Source organism: Bombyx mandarina, chromosome 26 (assembly GCF_030267445.1).
Source record: "Bombyx mandarina strain Sakado chromosome 26, ASM3026744v2".
NCBI classification, from domain to species: domain Eukaryota; kingdom Metazoa; phylum Arthropoda; class Insecta; order Lepidoptera; family Bombycidae; genus Bombyx; species Bombyx mandarina.
The window spans coordinates 4,349,125-4,370,983 of record NC_143232.1 but is presented as its reverse complement, the minus strand read 5'-3'; the positions used below and the strand labels follow the sequence as shown (position 1 = coordinate 4,370,983).

General features: G+C 42.9%; 1 protein-coding gene across 1 annotated transcript in view; it reads left to right on the top strand.

Annotated features, from left to right (window-relative positions):
• Positions 1-21,859, top strand: part of LOC114248108 (sodium-coupled monocarboxylate transporter 1) — a 48,822-nt gene that overhangs the window by 14,882 nt on the left and 12,081 nt on the right. Inside the window, exon 2 of the mRNA XM_028181229.2 lies at positions 15,980-16,194. Coding sequence (XP_028037030.2) covers positions 15,987-16,194 — 208 coding nt within the window. The 5' untranslated portion in view covers positions 15,980-15,986. The remainder of the gene's footprint in view (positions 1-15,979; positions 16,195-21,859) is intronic.

Sequence of the window (21,859 nt, the reverse complement as noted above, 5' to 3'; positions counted from 1 at the left end):
ATACAAAAACGCCGGTGTTCGAATCCCACAGGCAAGTATAATTCTTTTTAAAATAAAATACTTAAACCGTGCTCACGAATGACATCCGCGATGAAGGAATAACATCGTATAATAAAGAAATAAAAATGGTCACGGTACAATTGAGACTTGGACCTCAAATCTCAAAGTGATCTTAAAGATCGCATCAACTTTGTGCTACGTCGGATATAGTTTTGTAAAATTATCTGACAGTAATGTAAATATTTTGTTCCTAGCTTCTCATTATATTGTCATTATCACTAATACAATGACAATTAAAAAAACATAATATTAAATTGTAAAGGTATTTTTAATTGGGTCTTCCTCTCGCGCAAGCTCAAAAGAATACCAAATACCTACATCCAATCAATATAATGACATAATAATAATAACCAGGGACAAGTTACACCTGGTCATCTGGCTCCAAGCTAGGACTCCCTGTACTATGAGTTCCGAAGACTGACATTTATTTATTTATTTACATTCTTATACTTATACTTATAAAGGTTTAAATATGTATGTCACATCCGGACACGACAAACGAAGCGAAAGTGCGCCATCTAGTGTATGTGAGCCGCAACTACTCGTCAAACATCGGCTCACTTCGGGTGGCGTGCTTCGGCAGAGACGAGGTGTCATCGTTAGGGCTGAATCGAAATACATTCGTTGCCTAGCTTAGGAACAGTGAAGACATCTCGGAACTGTCATCGGTTCGTGCTGCGCAATCTCTTTGCACGATTACCCACCATACGCCCACTATGTCAAAAAATAATGCGGATATCGGCCCATTCTTTTTTTTTTTTTTTTTATTGCCCTTGTAGGCAGACGAGCATACGGCCCACCTGATGGTGAGTGGTTACCGTCGCCCATGGACTTCAGCAATGCAAGGGGCAGAGCCAAGCCGCTGCCTACCGTTTAATACTCTCCACAAGCCTCGTTTGAAGAAGGACATGTCATAGCGCTCGGGAAACACCGTGGAGGGGAGCTCATTCCATAGCCGGATGGTACGTGGCAAAAAAGACCTCTGGAAACGCATTGTGGATGACCGCAGTGGCTCCAGGTAGTATGGATGAACTCTACTCCGGTGGCGGGCGGTGCGATGGTAAAAACGAGATGCCGGTATCATCTCGAACAATTCCTCAGAGCACTCCTCATGGAACATACGGTACAAAATACAGAGGGAACCGAAGTCCCTCCGCAGACCCAGAGGCTCTGCGACATATCTATACTTACTAATATAATAATATAAATCTACAGTGGTTTTTACGGATGTTCCGTTATAACTACTGAACCATGCATCCGACTGATTGATTGATTTGAAACTTGGTATCCATGTAGAAAATACATGTGTACTTAATTGACAGGCTAATATTTATATGAGTTTTCGACTCCCTACACCAGTTGCGGGGGCGTTAATGATGAGAATCTTTGTGGGGATGAGAAATAATAATGTTAATTTTAAATGCCCATCGAAGCAGACGGGTACAGCTATTATAGTATCTCATATAAACACACAGACAAATAGAAAACGAAACTGTTTATCATAAAAACGTTTACCCGATGTAGGAACCGAACCCGCGACCCTCGGCACAGCAGTCAGGCGCGCTCACCACTGCACCACCGAGTCTGTCAATACTCACCAAGTTGTTAAACATATTCATATTGACTTAATGATTTATCAACAGCCACACCGAAGCCGGCTGCACTGGTTACAATGCTAATTAATTTACAATTCAAATTACCTGGTTGGTGCCGGTTAATTTGCGTTTTATGTTAATTATGGGACATTGTAATTAACATTGTAATAAAATTTTCTAATAATAAATGGCGATGCTTCACTATTAATCATATGCGTATGCTTTGAATTGATTATCATTTTGTTATTAAAACGGATAGGCATCACACCGTCTTATCTATTTCTGACGTGAAGCAAACTGCTTTGATGTAAATGGTGGGACACCCGTTGTATTTATTTATTTTATTTATTTATGTACACACAAAAAAGAAGACATAGTACAGAGCTATAGGAAAATTATGTACAAAGGCACTGCTGTACTATAACCCCTTATAAGCAGACGAACATACGGCCCACCTGATAGTGAGTGGTTACCGTCGCCCATCAACATCAGCAATGCAGAGCCAGGCCTCGTTTGAAGAAGTATACATGTATGACTATGGGCTCTGGTAAATAAATAGCACCACATGTGTGCCGTGAACTTGTCCACCCATCAATGAGTAGACGACCTTACGGACCAAATGGCCTTAAGGTCCAAATGGTATTAAGTTGTTCAGCTTAACAACATCGAAATGTTTGTTCCGTCACCGATCTCAAAACATGAGATAGATATATCGACACTATCATATATGACGGATAGGCTGGTTCCTTGGTGTTTTTAAAGTGATGACGTAAGCGTTGCTTCCTCTTCATCATTATCACTGTCTTCCATAGTGACAGTAATTAAGGCTCACTTTTTTTTTATTGCTTCGATGGGTGGACGAGCTCACAGTCCACCTGGTGTTAAGTAGTTACTGGAATCCATAAACATCTACAACGTAAATGCGCCACTCATTCCGTTCTAAGGTTTCAGTATAGTTACAACAGCTGTCCCACCCTTCAAACCAAAACGCATTACTGCTTCACGGCAGGAATAGGCGGGGTGGTGGTAGCTACCCGTGCGGACTCACAAGAGGTCCCACCACTAGCAATTCCCATGAATTCCATTTATTACATTTCAAGTGTACAACGATAACAACACAGAGCTCCGCTCCGGTCGGCTGCTCGAGTCAGAATTTTTTGTGCCGTACCTTAAACAGTTACTTTAACTATTTTTAGTTAACTACATAGTGACATGGCACCGACATATACATTTCTCCGCTATCTGTGATATAAGAAAAAAAACACTACACAGCTAATACTAAGCTGAACTGAATTAACTGAATATGAATATAAATTGACTGAACTGACTAGTGCTTAAGAAAACTATGACTGTATAATTATAAATAATAAATATATTAATCTTAAACGTGGAAACCGTGACCTTGAAGCGTGATAATCTCTTAAGCACGTGGTAAACTTTAAATGTATTAGCTGTCAAGAGATTTGCATTTCTTTTGAGTCATTGCGAATACGGCGCGAGCTTCTTTTTCTTATTGTGATTTTAAAATTAGTCTCGCGTCTAGCCCGCTGTGCACCGGGAAATAAAGATGAAAATCGCATATCGTTTTTTTTATTTTTTAAATCGCTTCTGTTTTGTGATTGACGGATTACTGGTGGCCCGGAGGCCTTCTTTTCAAGACAGATTGGTGAGCAAGGGCTCAGCCAGAATGAGTAGGATTTGCTAACAGCTACCCGACCGTCTCCACAGTACGTTTCCAGAGGTTTTTTTGCCACGTACCATCCGGCTGTTTCCCGAGCGCTATGACATGTCCTTCTTCAAACGAGGCTTGTGGAGAGTATTAAGCGGTAGGTAGCGGCTTGGCTCTGCCCCTGGCATTGCTGAAGTCCATGGGCGACGGTAACCACTCACCACCAGGTGGGCCGTATGCTCGTCTGCCTACAAGGGCAATAAAAAAAATCCTAACGAAGCTCAGGGGTAGCTGCTTCGCGAATTAATCTACTACCGGATCGGAATCGCGACCCGCCCAGAAGATCCGGCGAGAAACTCAGCGGGCTGATGTTTAGGTTAGGTAAAAATGCAACAATCGAGCTAGTGTTTCTATGGATCCGGGTAGCCGAAGTTTTAAATTAAAACACTTTAATATAAATAGTAATATGTAAAGGTTTAATATTTAAGTAAGTTGTCTGTGACCTTGAAAATTTGTAAACTATTCGAAACTTCGCGAATAATATATTTAAAGATAATTTAAAAAAAAATGCTCGAAATCAAACCGTAAAAGTAGTTTTATTTAAAAATATTTGGCGACAGATAAGGAAATACATGAAATTTTGGACACATTTAATTAAATACACTTTAATTAAAAAACGAAAATATAGCGTAGCTTATATTACATAGGTAAAAACAAAAAATTATATGCAGCTAAAATATTTATCGTTAATTAGGACTCTGATTATATTTAAAAAAAAAAACAGTAATAATTTTAATGATAATTACGCATAAAACTATTCGTTAGTGCTTAAAATAAATTGTGTAAATGATTGTATATGCTATAAAAGGCAGTAGTTCAACGAACTAAGATATTTGCAACCGCTTTCTTACTATGAAAACACAATTATCTCGACGAAGGAATTCTTTTGCAAATTGTTTAAAATTTAATACAAATACGTGTAATCAAAATGAAAGATTCAACATTTTTAACTCTGCTTATTTAATATGTTAGGTACTGCCACTCAGAATATTGTGGCCAATAAAGAATAAACAAATAAAAAAATTACTCGAATTTATTGATCCATATAATTTTTACCAAATTACTTGGAACGATGAAGAATAGGTTATAATAGTAGCCATTTTTAATTGCCAACTTAGAAATTTTAGGAGAAAATCATAACTGTATCGTTTGCATGTTTCTTTAGAATGTGTTAAAGACCTTGGTGATAAACAAAACAATGACATGTTACATAAAATCAATATTACGTAAATTTTATTAAAGTCCCCCGGTTTAGTGAACGTTCGTGGCACAGATTAGTTCGACCTCATTGAATTTTTCCATAGATATAGTCTTTTGTTAAACACATCAATGTTTTCCAATATAAATATCTCAGTTACTTTTGTTTGGAAATTAAGTGTTTATAACGAAAGCCGTTTCTTTTATTCAAATTGATCAAGACATTTACATGAATGTAAACAATCAGATGGTAATGAGTGTGAATCGCAGTTTCAGTGAGTAGCTATATTATGTTTTTTCCCCCTACCTATTGGCTGGTAGCTAAGGGGCTATTCCAGATACTCAAGGAGGGCCAGGTGAGCTTAGGGGTTCAACCTGAGAGAGCTTGCTAATACTAGCCCTTTTTTTTATTTAACGCTGGGGAATCTATTTACGGATACCCGGTCCGAGGGGTAACGAACCGGGTTATATCAGACTTCGGCGCCTCCTGAGAGGAAGAGGGGGACGAGGAGGGCCAAGGTCCTCTACCTCCCCGAATTCCTCGCAGGAGACTACGCCTTGAAAAAGGCGCGTGAAGCACTTGCCCCGCAGAACGACTACCGACTAAACCCCTTCGAGCTCCACCACACCGGCTGCACCAGACCTACGGTACCGCAGTGCGCGCCGATGCTAATATGTAATATAATATAACTAATATAAAATGCTAATACTAGCCCTAGCAAGAGTGGTGTTTCGCGACCGTAATCACGACCCACTGAGAAGATCCGACGAAAAACTCAGTGCGTTAAGTCTATGAGCATTATCATGTACCGATAAAACGAGGAATTAATGCCATGTCAATATCAATGACAACAAAACAACGCAAGATTAAGCCGTAAAAATACTTTCACCTATTATAGCATAGATAGCGGTAGGCAGCTGCTTGGCTCTGTTCCTAGCGTTGCTGATATCCATGAGCGACGGTAACCACTTACCATCAGATGGGCCGTGTGCTCGTCTGTCTGTTCAGGCAATAAAATAAAATAAAAAAGATATTTTTTTATTGCAATAGAAAATCAAAGCTGCTAGCCCGATTTTTGATAATACGACCTTTTAACGATCGTATGGCAGGTGTGTGTTTTGATTCTAGGAAACAGTGAGCATACTTAAGTGATTATTACTAAAAAATATTTACTTCCTGTGTATTGACTGAAGCGATGTTTTTGTGATACAACCTTGGTCCTTCGAGCTAACACGGGTTTGTATTAAAATCTCGTGTCTTTCAAACACAGTGACTATGATCAGTGTTTTTTGTTTGATATGTTTACGACGATTAGTGTTTTTTTTTTCTGTTCCAATATCAAAAATATTTTGTATTGATTCTCACGGTGGCTTAATTGGTGTTTTTACTGATCAAGACTTTTTTTTATTACTTAGATGTGTGGACGAGCTCACGGCCCACCTGGTCTTAAGTGGTTACTGGAGCCCATAGACATCTACAACGTAAATGCCGAGTCCGAGTTTAATGCTTAAACGGAGTTAGCGTATTTTTATGTACATATTATTATGTTTGACTCATTCCTAAAGTTTCGTTTATATTAAAACTTATACACACATCAACGAATTCTTTTGCGACGAACAAATATAAAGTAAGTCGTTCAAGATTAGCAAGCAATTGAAAACCGTGAAATGAAAGGCTCATTGAGAATTTTAATTGGATGTCGTAAACCGATAGATGGTTATGAGATTAATAATTCAATCAATCGATTTAAAGTGCACTTCACTTGCGTCAAGGAATGCGGAGAATTAATAAAAAGTAACTTTACAAAAATAAAATTATTTATTATTTATTAGAATACTCAATTAAAAACTAAATTAATAATTTCTACCCTGATGATTCGGGTTATTAATTTAAAATAATAAAACTATTATATTATCATCGTTCCTTGATCTGGGTGTGTTCTTAAGCCAAGTATTTATAAGTTTATAACTTACTGAAGCCCATAGACATATACAACGTAAATACGCCACCCAGCTTGAGATATAAGTTCTAAGGTCTCAGTATAGTTACAACGGCTACCCCACCCTTCAAACCGAAACGCATTAATGCTTCACGACAGAAATAGGCGGGGTGGTGGTACTTACCCGTGCGGACTCACATGAGGTCCTACCATCAGTAATTACGCAAATTATGATATTGCTGGTTTGATTTTTATTACACGATGTTATTCCTTCACGACGATTTCAACCTATTTGAATGAACACTTTTCGTATAACCTCATCCAGTCGAAGCATGAGTGTACAAATGACCGGTCAAGTTCAAAGCGAGATCTTGGAGAAGGTTCCGTGTAATTATGTTTTTTGGTATGAGAATACCGAAGATTTTTGTTGCTTTCTTGAAAAATATATTATAACTTGTTAAGTCGTATGCTGATGCAAATATAAAAACGTAACTTTAACAAAATATACAGGTTTTTTTTAATAAATCGATATAAATGAATAAAAAATAAAATTTCTTATCATAGGGAAAATTAAAGTATACAATTATGACAATTTCAATTTTAGAAAATAGCATCAATGTTTTTCAAATGAATTTGTATTAAGTAATGCAAAAATTTTACTTTTTTTTTTTTTTTTTTTTTTTTTCCTACCTATGCTGATAGCCTTGAGAGGCTATTTCAGCTTCGCCCTAACGTTAGTAGGTGAGCTCGCGGGGCTCAACCGGAGAGTTGCTAACACTGACCCTAGCAAGAGCAGTGCTTCGCAGAATCTACCACCGGATCGGAAACGCGACCCACTGAGAAGATCCGGCGAGAAACTCAGTGGGCTGTGTCTATGGGTTAGTTCGCTCGTCGAACCCTTCGTCGCAAGCGACGGGTTCGACGAGGACGGTGACCGGTGCTTGTGGTGCCTAAAAGCACCGTTAATGGATCAGGAGGATCCGTAATGACGTGCTTTGGGCGACGTCGACGGTTTACCATTCGGTCTACTGGGTCGGGTATGTAATTTCCAGCGGCTACGATGAGAGGGTTCTCATGTCGTGCCGCCTTCTCAAAATGGCGCAGCGATGCCGACTGTAGATACTTACTAAGGGAGTCGAGCTCCAGGTCGTCGTGGAGATCCACATTCCTAAGGAACCAAGGCGCTCCGACGGCTATCCTGCAGAATCGTGATTGAATAACCTGAAGGGATTTCAAGTTGGTGCGGGCTGCGTGAGCGAACACTACGCTTGCATACGTCATGACGGGGCGTATACAAGTTTTGTAGAGAGTTACCTTATTACGGAGGGACAGTTTGCTTCGACTACAAAGCATTGGATAGAGTCGTCCTAGAATAAACGCGGCGCGGTCGCGTACCGTTTTTATATGGGGACGGAATGTCATCCCTCTGTCGAGGGTGACGCCTAGATATTTGACCTTCGAGACCCACGGAATGGGCTGGCCAAAGAGAGTGATGGGACTAACGGCGGAGGTGTTTGCGCGCCTACTACGGAGTGGGATGCTCGAAGTGATGTTCGGAGGGCGACCCCTTTTGAAGAGCACCGCTGCGCTTTTCGTGGGGTTGATGTCTATTCGCCACTTCCGGAACCACTGTCCCAGGGTGGCTACTGCGATCTGGAGTCGCCGATGAAGCAGCGACATCTTCCTACACGAGTAGTAGATAGCCGTGTCATCGGCGAAGAGCGCTAGATGGGTCTCCGGAGACCGGGGTATATCATTGATATACAAACTAAATAATAACGGGGAGAGCGCGGAGCCTTGCGGGACTCCGGCGGTCAGTTGACGGGGACGAGAACGAGTTCCCTCTACTCGATATCGAAACGAACGGTTCGACAAGAAGTCTCGTATGATGAGCACGAGTCTGTCTGGCACTCCCATGTTGTACAGTTTATAAATTAAACCGTTGTGCCAGACTTTGTCGAACGCCTTCGCGATGTCGAAGAAGAGGGCGCCGGTCGGGATTTGTTTACGCCTATTTAGTCCTATCAGAATGTGCTCCGTGAGGCGGTGCACTTGTTGTACGCACGAGTGTTTTGAGCGGAATCCGAACTGTTCGTCAATGAGAATTTTGTTCGCGGTAACAAAATCCCAGAGGCGTTTCCTAAGGAGCCGTTCGTAAATTTTTCCTATCGTCGAGAGGAGACTAATCGGACGGTAACTAGAAGTTTCGTTTGTCGGTTTGCCCGGCTTATGTATACCGATAACGTCCGCTTCTTTCCACACCGCGGGAAAGATGCAGTGCGTCATAGCGGCATTTAAAATTGTAGCCAACATTGCTATCAGTTGGACTGGCAAAAATTTTAGCGCGCGGTTGTGGATGCCGTCGGAGCCGGGTGCCTTCCTAGGTTGGAGGTTGTGGATCGCGTCTCTAACTTCGTCAGTGGTAATGGGGGTAACGCGTCCGAGGGCGGCAGGGAAGCTCTGCGCTCGACCTCCCTGTCGACTAACTCGGTGTGTTCGGGGTCCGCGTGTTGAGTGCTGGTGGTGCACTGCTCTTGCAGTGCATCGGCCAGCAGCTCAGCCTTGTCATCGTCATCGAATGCCGGTGGTTGGCCTGAAGGGCGTACGAGGGGAGGCATAGTAGCGGTAGTTTCGGATTTGAGAGTCCTAGCTAGTCGCCAGTATGCTTGGTGGGAGGGCGCGAGTTGTTCTAAATAACTATGCCAATTATCGTTACGCGCGTCGCTTAAGCGGGAGTGGACTTCGCGTTGTAGACGACGCATCCGAATCCGGTTTGAATGCGTGGGAAGACGATCGTAGGCCCGGATTGCCGCGTTCCTAACTCTTAAGAGATTCCTAAGATCGGGGGACAGTCTGATGCGGTGGAAGCTGTCCTCCACATCGACTTCTTTAGAAGATCTAATGATCGCGGAAGATAAGTGATCGGTAATGATGTTTATGGATTCGACGGTGTTCTCGGGGGATAGATTCGAATCCGGGCCGTAAGGGAGGATTGGCGGAGCGGTGTCGGCTAGGCACGTGCCCAGCTTATTCCAATCCACCATGGTCCTCGTAACAGTGACTGGGTTGTGGGGGCGACCGAGCTGCATAACGACAGGTCGGTGGTCTGAGTTGAGCTCTGACATTGCTTCGATGGAACGCAAGCGCAGAGTTACGTTCCTAAGCAATGCCAGGTCTATAGTGCTCGGACGGAGCGCGATGTTATACGGATAACATGTTGGAGTTGGGGGACCGACTATTTCAAAGGTGAGGTCGTCTATAAATGCGTCGAGACGCCTACCGTTAACGTTAGTACGATGGCAGTTCCACCTAGTGTGGTGGCAATTTAAATCGCCTGCCAGGATGACGGAGTCTCCCATGCCGAACAGTGACTCGATGTCACTGCTCAGAAGGGGCTTGTCCGGGGGGAGATAAACGGATGCGATGACGATCGGCTGGTGTCCCGTCAGCGAGATACGGCACACTGACGCCTCGATATGTGAGAGCGAGGGAGTATCGAGAGGGACAACGTGCAGGGCCCGCCTATAGTAAATGGCAGTCCCGCCTTTGGAGGCGGTGAGTCTGTCATTCCTAACCATGACGTAATTCGCGACTTTCGGGTCGCGACGCGAGGGCTTCAGACAGGTTTCCTGCACTAATAGAATATCTACAAGATTATCGCGGAGGAATTCGAAAATTTGATCGCGTTGCCGCGCGAGTCCGTTAGCATTGTAGAATGCTAACGTAAGGGAATACGGTTTTTCTCTACCTTTTTGCGCCATTGGTTACCGGTAAAGATTTTATAACGTACGCGACACGGACTCGTAAACGTCCATATGATCGAAAGCGGCCGCGAGCCGCTGTTCGGGGGTTACCGACCTACGGATAGCGTCAGCGAACGATCGCAGACGGTCGAAGTTGACCGCGGTGACGAAGTCACGCACGAGCGCGAAGTCGTTGGCGGCAGAGGGTTGCGGGGGACGGAACGCGGGCGCGGGGCGAGGTGCGAGCAGGGGCTGGGGCGCGGGGCGTGTCACGAGCGGGGGCGGGGGTGCGGTTTCCGTTCCCGCCTTCGTATACGGCAGCGGTTTTTTCCACGCCGACACCGTGGGAACTGCAGCCGGCACGAAGGCGGGTTTCGGCACTGAAGGCGCCGAAGTCTTTGGGCCGACGGTTCGGGGGGCTGGGTGGGTCGGACGTTTTCGCGGAGCCCTAGGACATCCACGGTAGTTCGCGGGGTGCCCTTGCTTAAGGCATAGGACACAGCTTGGAGGTTCGGTCGCGGTTTCCCTAACACGCGAGCAATCTAGTGTGGCGTGGTCGCCGAGGCACTTTACGCAGCGGGGGCGCGCGTGGCAATTACGAGCCGAGTGGCCGTAAAGCTGACATCGGTAGCACTGTCCGGGAGTGCCACGCTTATGGGGGGCTTCGATCGAGATCCCGGATAGGCCGCAAATTGTCGTGAGACATGCGATCTTCTTTTTGGCCTCCGGGGTGGGTTCTAACGCCACGAGTATCATATTATAGGGCTGTTTGCCCCGCCCGCTGTGCATCCGGTGCACACTAATTATCGGGAGGGCCTGAGCGGTCAGATCCTCCTTAACATAGTCTATGTCCAACTCCTTGGGGACTCCGCGTACTACTACGCGGAGCTCGCGGTCCTCCTGAAGAGCATAGGTGTGGAAACCTATGTTCTCCTTTCGGAGGTATGCTGAGAGGGCCCTATGGTCGCCCGGCGTTGCGACCTTAATCTGAATCCCATGCGCGACATTACGCGCATGGGTGTAGTTAATTTTATTTGCCTGAAGGGCCTGGGACACGCGATTCCACGCTGTCTTCTCTTGAAGTATCAGCGGGGGCGGGGCAGCTACTTTGGGAGCGGGCGCGGGCTTGGGACGCGGCGGCGGGGTTACGCGGCGAGCGGAGTCCGACTCCGGTGTCACGACTACCTGCGGGCGGGAGGCGGTCGCGGATTTAGTTTGCTTCGTCGTGGAGCTCCGGGACTCCACGGCGCGAGTACGCTTTTTTCCGCGCGTTACGGTTTGGAACCCATCCGAAGTTCCAGGCTGAGGGCTTGACGCGGATTCGAAATCCATCTCCGATTCGGTATCGGAGCCTGAACTCGAAACGATCGAGGTCGCGACGGATGAAGCGCGCGATGACGTAAACGACGCGGGCGCGGGGGTGGGGGTAGCGTTAGGCGCTACGTGAGCCGCATCGTGGGAACGTGCGCTCGAACTTGACGCGGCGGCGGGGGGCGCGCGGCGTGCCTCCGAGGCACGTTTGAGATATGCGGCGACGGACGCGGGGGGGGAGGGATTGCCACGGGCGGCCCTAAACTCTAGGTACTCGGCCCTAATTGACGGGTACCTATCCCGGAGGAACCCGACAATATCACTAACGTCTTCTTTCTCCATTCTTCGGTCTTCTTGCCCGGGGGGGGCGGCCCCGGGACTTTTGTTGAACTCGCCGAAAGGCGAGGCCCCGGATAGGATTTGTAACCCCCCTGTGCTGCAGGACAGCAAGGAGCAGGGGGGGGGAATGCCTATGCCGTGAAAACGGCAATCGGCGGGGAAAAGGAAAGGAACCCGCTCGGGCTGTATAGTGCTACAGCAGGCAGAATCGCGAGCGGGGGTCTAGTCTTGAAAAAGACTGTTGTTTTGGGAAGGGTTAGGAAATCGCTAGCCTGTGAGTGCCACAGGAAGCCTGATCGTAGCGATTGGTTTTGCCTTGAAAAAGGCAGTTGGTAAAGGGTGGGTTCGCGGTTACAACACTTTAGCGCACAAAAATGGACTCCGATACGCAGATCGCAAGCAACCAACGGATCGGAACGTCCGCACTACCGAATTGTAAGCACGATGTATTCACGGTCACTACACTGTCGAGCACAGCTGTGAGTTCAGAGACGCAGCTCGCAAGCGGGCCACGGATCGGAAAGCACGTCCGCGCACGACCGAGTCGTGAGCGAGAATGAATTTTACTATGGCTGCTTCCGGAAGCTATTGTGCAAGCTGAGTAGTTTCTTATAAAAAAAACTTATAATTAAATGTACTAAGGCTGGCCGTTTTTTTTTTTTTTTCGGTTGGAAATCCTCATGGACTACTTCCGCCCGGGGAAAGACGGAGGGGCGTGCCGGGACTCCTACCGGATAAAACCACCCCAGTGTCTCCCCACACGTGCGCGCGGGGCCTCGGGAATCGAAATTCTTCCGCAGCCCCACACCAGTGCTGGCCCGGTCTGTCCAGGCTTCGTCTCCTGCACGGGGTAGTGAGGCGTTCAGCTACCCCGTGCATCGCCTCAGAGGCACGCGCTGACACCCGCACGCACCTCCGTCTCGGGTCTATCGAATAGGGGGCGAGGGCTTTCCCAAGTCCCTCGCCCCTGGATCCATTCATGGGGGGCGGAAAAGGGCGTTGTCTGCCCTCCTCCTGCCCCCGGTGCGCCTTCTGCGGCCGGGGAAGGGAGTCGAGATCTCCCTCTCCCGTTCCGCAGTTTCCTTCTGCGACATCACGTCCTCGCAGAAGAACACCACCGCGTCCCACGACTTTGCGCTGTGCTGTTGATGTCCTAATCTAACACTATTCATTAAATACTGAGTTCAAATTAGTTTCTTTTTCTCCACGTTATCCCACTAGGTGGGGTCGGCACAGACAATTTTTCTCTTCCATTCTCTTTTATCAGCCGTCATCTCAACACTCACTCCTCTCTCTCTCATATCGTCATTCACACACTCCATCCATGTCTTCTTTGGTCGGCCTCTTCCCCCTCTACCTTGCACTACCATTTCCATATATCTCCTAGTCACGTGCATCTCCTCTCTACGCATCACATATCCAAACGACGCTAACCGTCCGCTCTTTAATATACTCCTCCGATATAAGTACTCACTCATTCTTTCATGAATTCAAGTTAGCTTAGTGAAAATTATTTTATGTTACGTACGGAACTCTAAAAGTACCAATTACGTTTTTGTGTCATGATTATTTATTTTTCGATGCGGAGCGCACGAAGAAACATTTCAAAATATATAGGTTTTTTTTATTTGTTATTTTCGGGTACAAAATGATTAACACTTATCAGTCAATACAGTACGAATGACTTTGAAATGTACCGCAGTTCTTTATTCAAGTAAGGACGAGAAGGGATTATATATTATTTATTTGTCGTAAGAAAAACGACTTTTGGACAGGATGAAACAAAGTTGAATTTCGATGATTTTATCGGTTAGGCTTAGTTTTGTCAAGGCTTCGACGGAGAGATGCTAATTGTGACAGACGGTATATTATGTTTAACTGAACTTTCCCTACGAGTATTAAATTTAACTAGCCACAATACAGAAGTATGTTTTTTTTGAAATCTATAACCATAAAAGAGAATGTATGTAAAAATTGATCGTCGCGGTCTAAATGATAAGACATCCGGTACATTCGTTTTTTTTTTGTTTTTTATGATTGTAAGTTTACTTGTGGCTCGAAGGCCTTTCCAGTTTCACCAGGACGGGCGGTGCATTCGTATCGAGCGATGCAACGGTGTTCGAATCCCGCAGGCAGGTATCAATTTTTCAAATAAAATACATACTTAATGACTTCCATAATTGACTTCCACAGTGAAGGAATAACATCGTGTAATAAAAATCATACCCGCAAAATTTTAATTTGTGTAATTACTTGTGGTGGAATCTCTTGTGAGTCCGTACGGGTAGGTACCACCACCCTTCCTATTTCAGCCGTGAAGCAGTTTGGTCGGTCTGAAGGGTGAGGCAGCCGTTGTAACTATACTGAGGCCTCAGAACTCATATTATCTCAAGGTGGGTGGCGGCATTTACGTTGTAGATGTCTATGTGCTACGGTAACCACTTAACACTACGCGGGCTGCCAGCTCGTCCACCCATCTATGCAATAAAAAAAAGCATGTTCACCTAAATCTATGGAATCGTTCGCTTAATTGATATGAACCTTTCCACACATATAAAGGGCCACTTGACAGCTTCGACGAGCATTGAGGTAATCAATGTCGAATAGGTGGCACTGGCGGGAATGATTTTATGTTTTAAACCATAGTTCGAATTATTATGAAATATATACTATATTTATATAAGAGCATGTGTGTGTGTATTTTTTTTATTGCCCGTGTAGGCAGACGAGCATATGACCCACCTGATGGTGAGTGGTTCCCGTCGCCCATGGACTTCAGCAATGCCAGGGGCACAGCCAAGCCGCGGCCTAATGTGTATGTCCGTAAATGTAAAGTAGATGTTCACCTAAAATTATCTTAGTTAGTCAGCTTTCTGAATCGTCTTATCGTTTCTATGTTATAATATAAAATTGCATTTTAATGCGGACAAGGCCGGGAAATGCGGGAGCAGCTAGTAAGTTAAAAAAATTGAAAATTCAATACAGTCACTGTATTCCTTTCATGTTACTTTGAAATCATAAAATAGTTGCCAAATTTTGAAGAATAGCGACAATCATGTGAAAAGTCCTGTATATTCAAATTCAAATAACAAATTTTACAAACCAATTAAGAAAAACAGAATCTGTAAATATAGATCGTAAATTTTATCATTTTGTAAGATTCTCGTGTTTGCCACAATTATCGACTCAACAGATCTATAGCTAGCTGCTTTTGTCTCTGTTATGAACAAGGTCAATGACCGCTGACACCTGTTGAATTATGGTGAATGACCTCGAAAATTGTTTTTTTTTTTTTTTAAAACATTTTTCTATCACTCGCTTAGTAGGTAGCGTTGCGGAAAAATTTTAAGTTGGCTCGGCAAATCGAGACCAATATATCGTTACGTAATAGGGCTCGGGATAATAAAAAATCTACTGAAGTATAAATTGTACCTGTATTAGTATTAATATAGAACACATAAAAACTTCAGAAACACTTTAAAATTCTAAATTCACTTCTTCCGCTTCGCTTCAGGTGATTCGTTTTCTGTTTCGCTTCGTGTAGTTTCGATTACTGACTCTTGCCTCTGCAACGCCTTTATAGTCCAGACGACATCCCTAGATTTATCGAGAACAATCTGGGCAAGTCGAGTAGCTTAGATGTGTGTTTCCGCTATCTAACAATAGATGGCACTGTACTTCTCGAGATTTCTCGATGTTACGAGTTCCTTTGATGTTCGTTCCAGCTATTTGTCGAGGGTGGAGTTACTCTTACTGGCATAATGTACATCTTTAGGTTGTTGACGTGGTATTTTTACTGGTGGTAGGACCTCTTGTGAGTCCGCACGGGTAGGTACCACCGCCCCGCCTATTTCTGCCGTGAAGCAGTAATGCGTTTCGGTTTGAAGGGTGGGGCAGCCGTTGTGACTATGCTGAGACCTTAGAACTATATCTCAAGGTGTGTGGCGCATTTACGTTGTAGATGTCTATGGGCTCCAGTAACCACTTAACATCAGGTGGGCTGTGAGCTCGTCCACACAGGTAAGCAATAAAAAAAAAAAAATTTAAATTTCTATTCTTTTCCAGGGTCAATATGAAGCCAGGATGGTTAGCATGGGAGTGTATAGTGTTCGCTATGTTTGTCTGTTCGACATCTTGCGCCCCGCTGTGGCGTAGGCGAAGGGATGCTGCGGCCGGTGGCAGTGCCAAGAGAGCATACATCTTCGCGGGCACCGGAGTGTCAACTTTAGCTATGATACTATCGGTGGCTAGAGGAACGCTAGGGGTTCGATCGTTTTTAGGTAAGTGACCATTACTACGGAAAAAAAACACACACACACACACATACAAACCACACATTCACATAACAAATATTAAAGCAACGAAACATAAAATGAAATAACTGCAATGAATTGATTGATTATGGCAAAAATAAAAAGATTTCTAAAATTATAATAACGAAAAATTAACCAGTTAGATATTCGGTGTCCAAACAGAAACCAATAGTAGTGATTTCCGAAAAATGGCTCAATGAAATCTGCAAGACTATAATGTGATGACATCAGGATATACCCTTACTGCATCATAAAGCTCTGATTCCCGTTCGGAGTCAATACCAGTTGTGGTATGAGTGTTCTTACACGTGCTTTTCCATCTATAGCTCTTCCTAGGGCCAGTGTTAGCAAGTTCTCTCTGATTGAGCCCTGTGAGCTCACCTATCCGTTCACGCGTAGTTAGAATAGCCCCTTCCGCCCCTTCCTCCTTGAGTCGCATTCCTGATGTCTGAGGGGCTTGGCCTCTCATTATTTTTTCTTCAGGTGATGTTTCGCCATCTACCTTTGTTCTCGGCGGTGTGTATGGCATCGTAGACTGTGGTATCTAGAGTGGTGCGGGTTTGGTCGGACCAGCGCATTGGATAGCGGCCACGAGATCTATTGCCTGCAATCTTACCAGGTACTATGAATAATTCAAGATTTTCGCCGCTCTTTCTTGCCAAAGAAATCAAATGATCTCTTGAGGCAGATGGTAGAGCGGCTGATTTGGATCTTGTACTGTCTTAGCATTCGTTAGTCCGATATGCTGTCCACGGGACGGGTGTGATAGCGTCTTCCTCCAGCATCACATCTCGATGACATCAACGAGGTGGCGATCAGATGATTTCAGAATGGCCCCTTAGGCTACCAATTATTATTTAAGAGAAAAACAAATCCGTCATAGCTAAAATACAATTCCAAGTGGGCCCCGAATGTATAAATTATTATTTATAAATTCTAAAGCGTAATCCGTAGTGAATAAACTTCCTTAAATAATCATATTCATTCTCACAATCCAACGAATATACAATTTTAGCCACATCGAATTTCAAGTTTCAGGGACTTTTGATAAGCTACTATATTAAATTAAAAAACGTCAGCACTGAGAAAGTACGCAGTAACACTAAGTACGTTATTTTCGACCAACAAAATTTAATGCTCATATATTTGTATCATTTTTGAGCTCATGGACCAGTTGCGGCGAAGTAGTTATAGGAGTTTTAAGTTCATCATTGTTTCCGTTGTGTATGTTGTTAGCTTGCAAAAGTCTGTCTGTCTGTAGATTTAAATACTTAAGAAATTGGGCAATTTGAATATTCAAGGTCTCTTATCTTTGAGTTTGGAAAATCTCCAATTGATCTAGATATAAAACATTTGGTTTGATGATTTTGATGTTCCTTGATGACTTTATTAAAGTTGATCACATCTTTACGTCATCATCAGCACACGTTTGTCGATTATCGGAGCTCACCCGACTTCATCGACAAGCAGTATTACTGTCTATCTTACTATCGATTACAACAAATATCTTTTGTCCACGTTCATAACGCATGATGTATCTTTGGCATAGCACCAAAATCGCATTTGACTATTGTCATGTTGCAACGGTGTTGTTTTTTAAAATTCTCGTTTTGGCGTCAGTTCGGATCACGCATATGGATAATGCTCTTATAATGACTATTAATGCTCTCCGTAACAAATGTGGAGTAGACTGTAAATCTATCATTTTAAGTGCGAGATTCGTATGCTCTAAATAGTATTTATTAGGTAATGACTTTAACCAATTTGTGACACCAAGACCGATATTCGATAAAATTCAGCTCTTATAAGCCATTTCCTGAAATCGTTTTATAGCTATTTACGCAAAAAATGGCGAGATGGCAAAATGGTACATGACGAAAATAATGAACCTGTATATGACATATTCCCTAAAAAGAATATAAATTTCTGAAAGAGTGAACTGTGTGATGTATTTTTTTTATTGCTTAGATGGGTGGACGAGCTCACAGCCTACCTGGTGTTAAGTGATTACTGGGGCCCATAGACATCTACGACGTTAATGCGCCACCCACCTTGAGATATAAGTTCTAAGGTCTCGAGTATAGTTACAACGGCTGCCCCACCCTTCAAACCGAAACGCATTACTGCTTCACGGCAGAAATAGGCAGGGTGGTGGTACCTACCCGCGCTTACTCACAATAGGTCCTACCACCAGTAAAAAGTATATTTAGTTTAATAATAGATTAAAAAAAGTTTTGCGCGTGCAAGTAATTTTTTTTTGGTACAAAATCTCATTATCATCCTATTACACTGGTTATGATAGTCCCTTTTCTAAATTTAGAGCTTTGAACGCAATTTGAACGCAAATTGGGACTTTGAGGTATAATTCAGAATTCTTAGTAATGTAATACCGCTATTTTATCCTTCAAACAGAGACGAAATGGCTCGCGGCAGGATTAGGCCAAGTAGTGGTGTTCACCCGAGCGAGTTTTTAACACGTTTTAATACCAATGTTAAATATTTTAAAATTTTGCCCATTTTCTAGCGATCTTTTCCAGGATTCAAATTCAAATTCAAAATCATTTATTTCAACTTAGATGTCAGTATGACACACTTGTTGAATGTCAAAATACAAATAACAATGTTAACTCCACCACCGGTTCCAAAAAAAGCCACAGTCCTGAGAAGAACCGGCGAAACAAACTCAGCGGGCTTTTTTTTTTGTTTTTTCTCAAATATTTTCTTTTTTTTAAATAAATAAAAATATTTACAATAAAGGAAAAAACAAGTCAAAAAAATACAATTAAAAAAATAATAATAATAATGAAAAATGAAAAGGCCAGGAGCGAGCGCCTCATTCCCACGTAGTGCCATCTAGTAAATAATCCTTAACTTTATAATACCTAGTCAGGTCATAAATGCTGTCACATGTTTAATGTAAAATAATTGAAACAAGTTTATTCATTATGTAACCATTCATATACCAAAATGAACTTAACAAAACATAGATTCTTATGACACTAAAGCTTATTCAAAATGACCTCCGTGATTTTGAATACAGGCCTTCAATCTGCGCGGCCAGTCGTCTATCGCAGCACGAACGAGGTCCATGTCAATATCGGCGGCTGCCATAATCAAGGATGTCTTGAGTGACTCCAAATTGGGATGAGGCTTTGAGCACGCCTTTTCCTCCAAGTGTTGCCATATCTTGTAATCTAACGGATTCAAATCTGGACTGGAGGAGGGCCAGTCTTCCTGCCGGACGAAGTAGATTTCACGCGCCGACAGCCAGTCTTGTGTGCTCTTCGCTCTATGAGCTGGCGCTGAATCTTGTTGGAATACCCAGCGCCTGTTATTGAACATGGTATGAGAAACAGGTTCCACAAGGTTCGTCAGGACTGTATTTTGATACACAACTGCATTCGTTTTTACACCTTTCTCACAAAAATGTACCTCTGTTAAGCCCCCAATAAGAAACTCCCAACCATACCATGAGCGAGGATGGAAAATGATCTCGTTGGACGCGCGGAATACGGTTGCTCGCTTCTTCACTACTGTGTGCGTACACCTTATCATTTTGTTTGTTGTAGCTCTCTTCTACGGTAAAAATTTTTTCATCCGAAAAAAGAATTTCTCGATATTTTTTTCCCGCGTACCGCTTCAACAAAGCGCGGCATCTCTTCAGTCTCAGGTCCATTAGACGAACATTCAAACGATGTCCTGTTTTTCTTCGATATGCCCGAAGCCCTAAGTCTTCATTTAACACCCTTTTCACCGTGGTTCTGCTTAACCCCATCTGAAGGGCCAACAGTTTCTGCTTACGTTTGGGATTTCTTTGAATTCGCGCCTTCACAGCTTTTATCGCTGGAGTCCTAACAGACCGAGGGCGACCACTTCTTGACCTGTCATCTACACTAGAGTCTTCATTGTAGCGTTTGATGGTACGAAAAACGAATCTTTTGGTTATATTCAAATTTTTCAGTATGTTAAAAATTTGAATTGGCGCGTAACCGCAACGATGCAACGCAATAACTGCAACACGGTCTTCTTTAAGCGTCCACTCCATATTTAAAAATGAGTAAAATTCTAAAAGTATACATTTTTATTTTCTTGAACAATTCGAAATTCGAATTAAATAAACTTTTTTGTGGCCAGCATTCTTTTTTACTGTGTGACAATACTTATGACCTGACTAGGTATATATGCCTTCTTGCACAAACGTTCCTTGACAGTTTTCTTAAATCTATGAACAGTTAGTAATTGAACGTTTAGTGGGATCTTGTTGAAAAGTTGTACACCCAGATATTCTCTGTACCGTTACTCAAATTCATAAAACATACGTAGTTTAGATATTTTTCATCTCGTGTTTACTTTAAATAACAGTCGCGTCCGCTTTTGTTACAAAACAATCATGCGCTCTATTCAATATTCAATAGGATAGGATATCATCAGAGAATAATTTAATTTCAACCTTACGTCTCAAGTTGGGTAGCAGTTGTACTGTAGTGTCTCAAGGCTTCATTAATAATTAAAATCAACGAGGTCGTGAGCACGTGAGTACGAATGCCTATCAATTAAATTGTATGAAGTTCATTAAGAAACAGTTTTACGATAAAAGGGTTGTATTGAAACTTACTAGTTGGTGAATTTTAATTCGATTGATAAACTATATAGGTCTATGAAATGTTTTTTTGCTAAACTGGTTTTTTTCTAAATTCGGCAAAGTGAATTTATCTAGTCTATTTAAAATTGATAGTCGAATTATGTTTTTACAGAAAAATATTCTATTTCGTGTATCCATTGTGACTAATATTTATTATTCCATTCTCATAACCTTATTATTATTTTAAAGTCTCATTGACAATACCATATCAACTTATTTGGGTAATGGCTAAAATATTGTAACAATTACTAAGCGATATTTTTAAAATTAAAGCCTTCGTCAAACAGAACGCGTAATTAGCGCGCGTCAGACCGCTAAACCGACGCCGCGCTATGACGCCGAGATGTGTTGTACAACTATGGTAACATACCGTCAAACAGAGCCCCAGCGCTGTAAGTACGCAGCGCTCTGTCGCAGCGTTATGACGTTTTGACGTCAGGCGTTGTAATTTTTTTCAAAATTTATTTTAGCGTCCGAGTGAATGTGTATTAAAATATGCCCGAAAAAATGATATAAATAGTTAGAAAATACCCATGCTTATACAATGCCACATCTGAATCACTCGATATCTTAATACTTTTAAATTTTCACACTGCTATCGAAAGGCACTATGATTTGGAGAATACATTGCGTCAAGGAGCGTTGGACTCATCTAGTCAATTTGTGTGACATGAAAAGAGCGCGACGTTAAGTACGCGGCGCTAAGTACGCGTTCTGTTTGACGAAGGCTTAAGTTCTGTTCGAAATCATCGATTAGCGAATGATTAAAGAAAATAAGTTATTACGGTTCCATAGGCACATTAATCTGTGTTTACCAAACTATAATATTTGGCATATAAGAATTCTTAAATTAACTAGCCCGGAGAATCGGGGTAATTTTTATAAGTTCAATTCTACTCACCTCTTTAGATCAAATAAAGCAAGCTAAATAAGAATCACTTCCTCCCGAAAGAGTCACTTTGGGCCAGTTTCGATGATAATGCACTAATC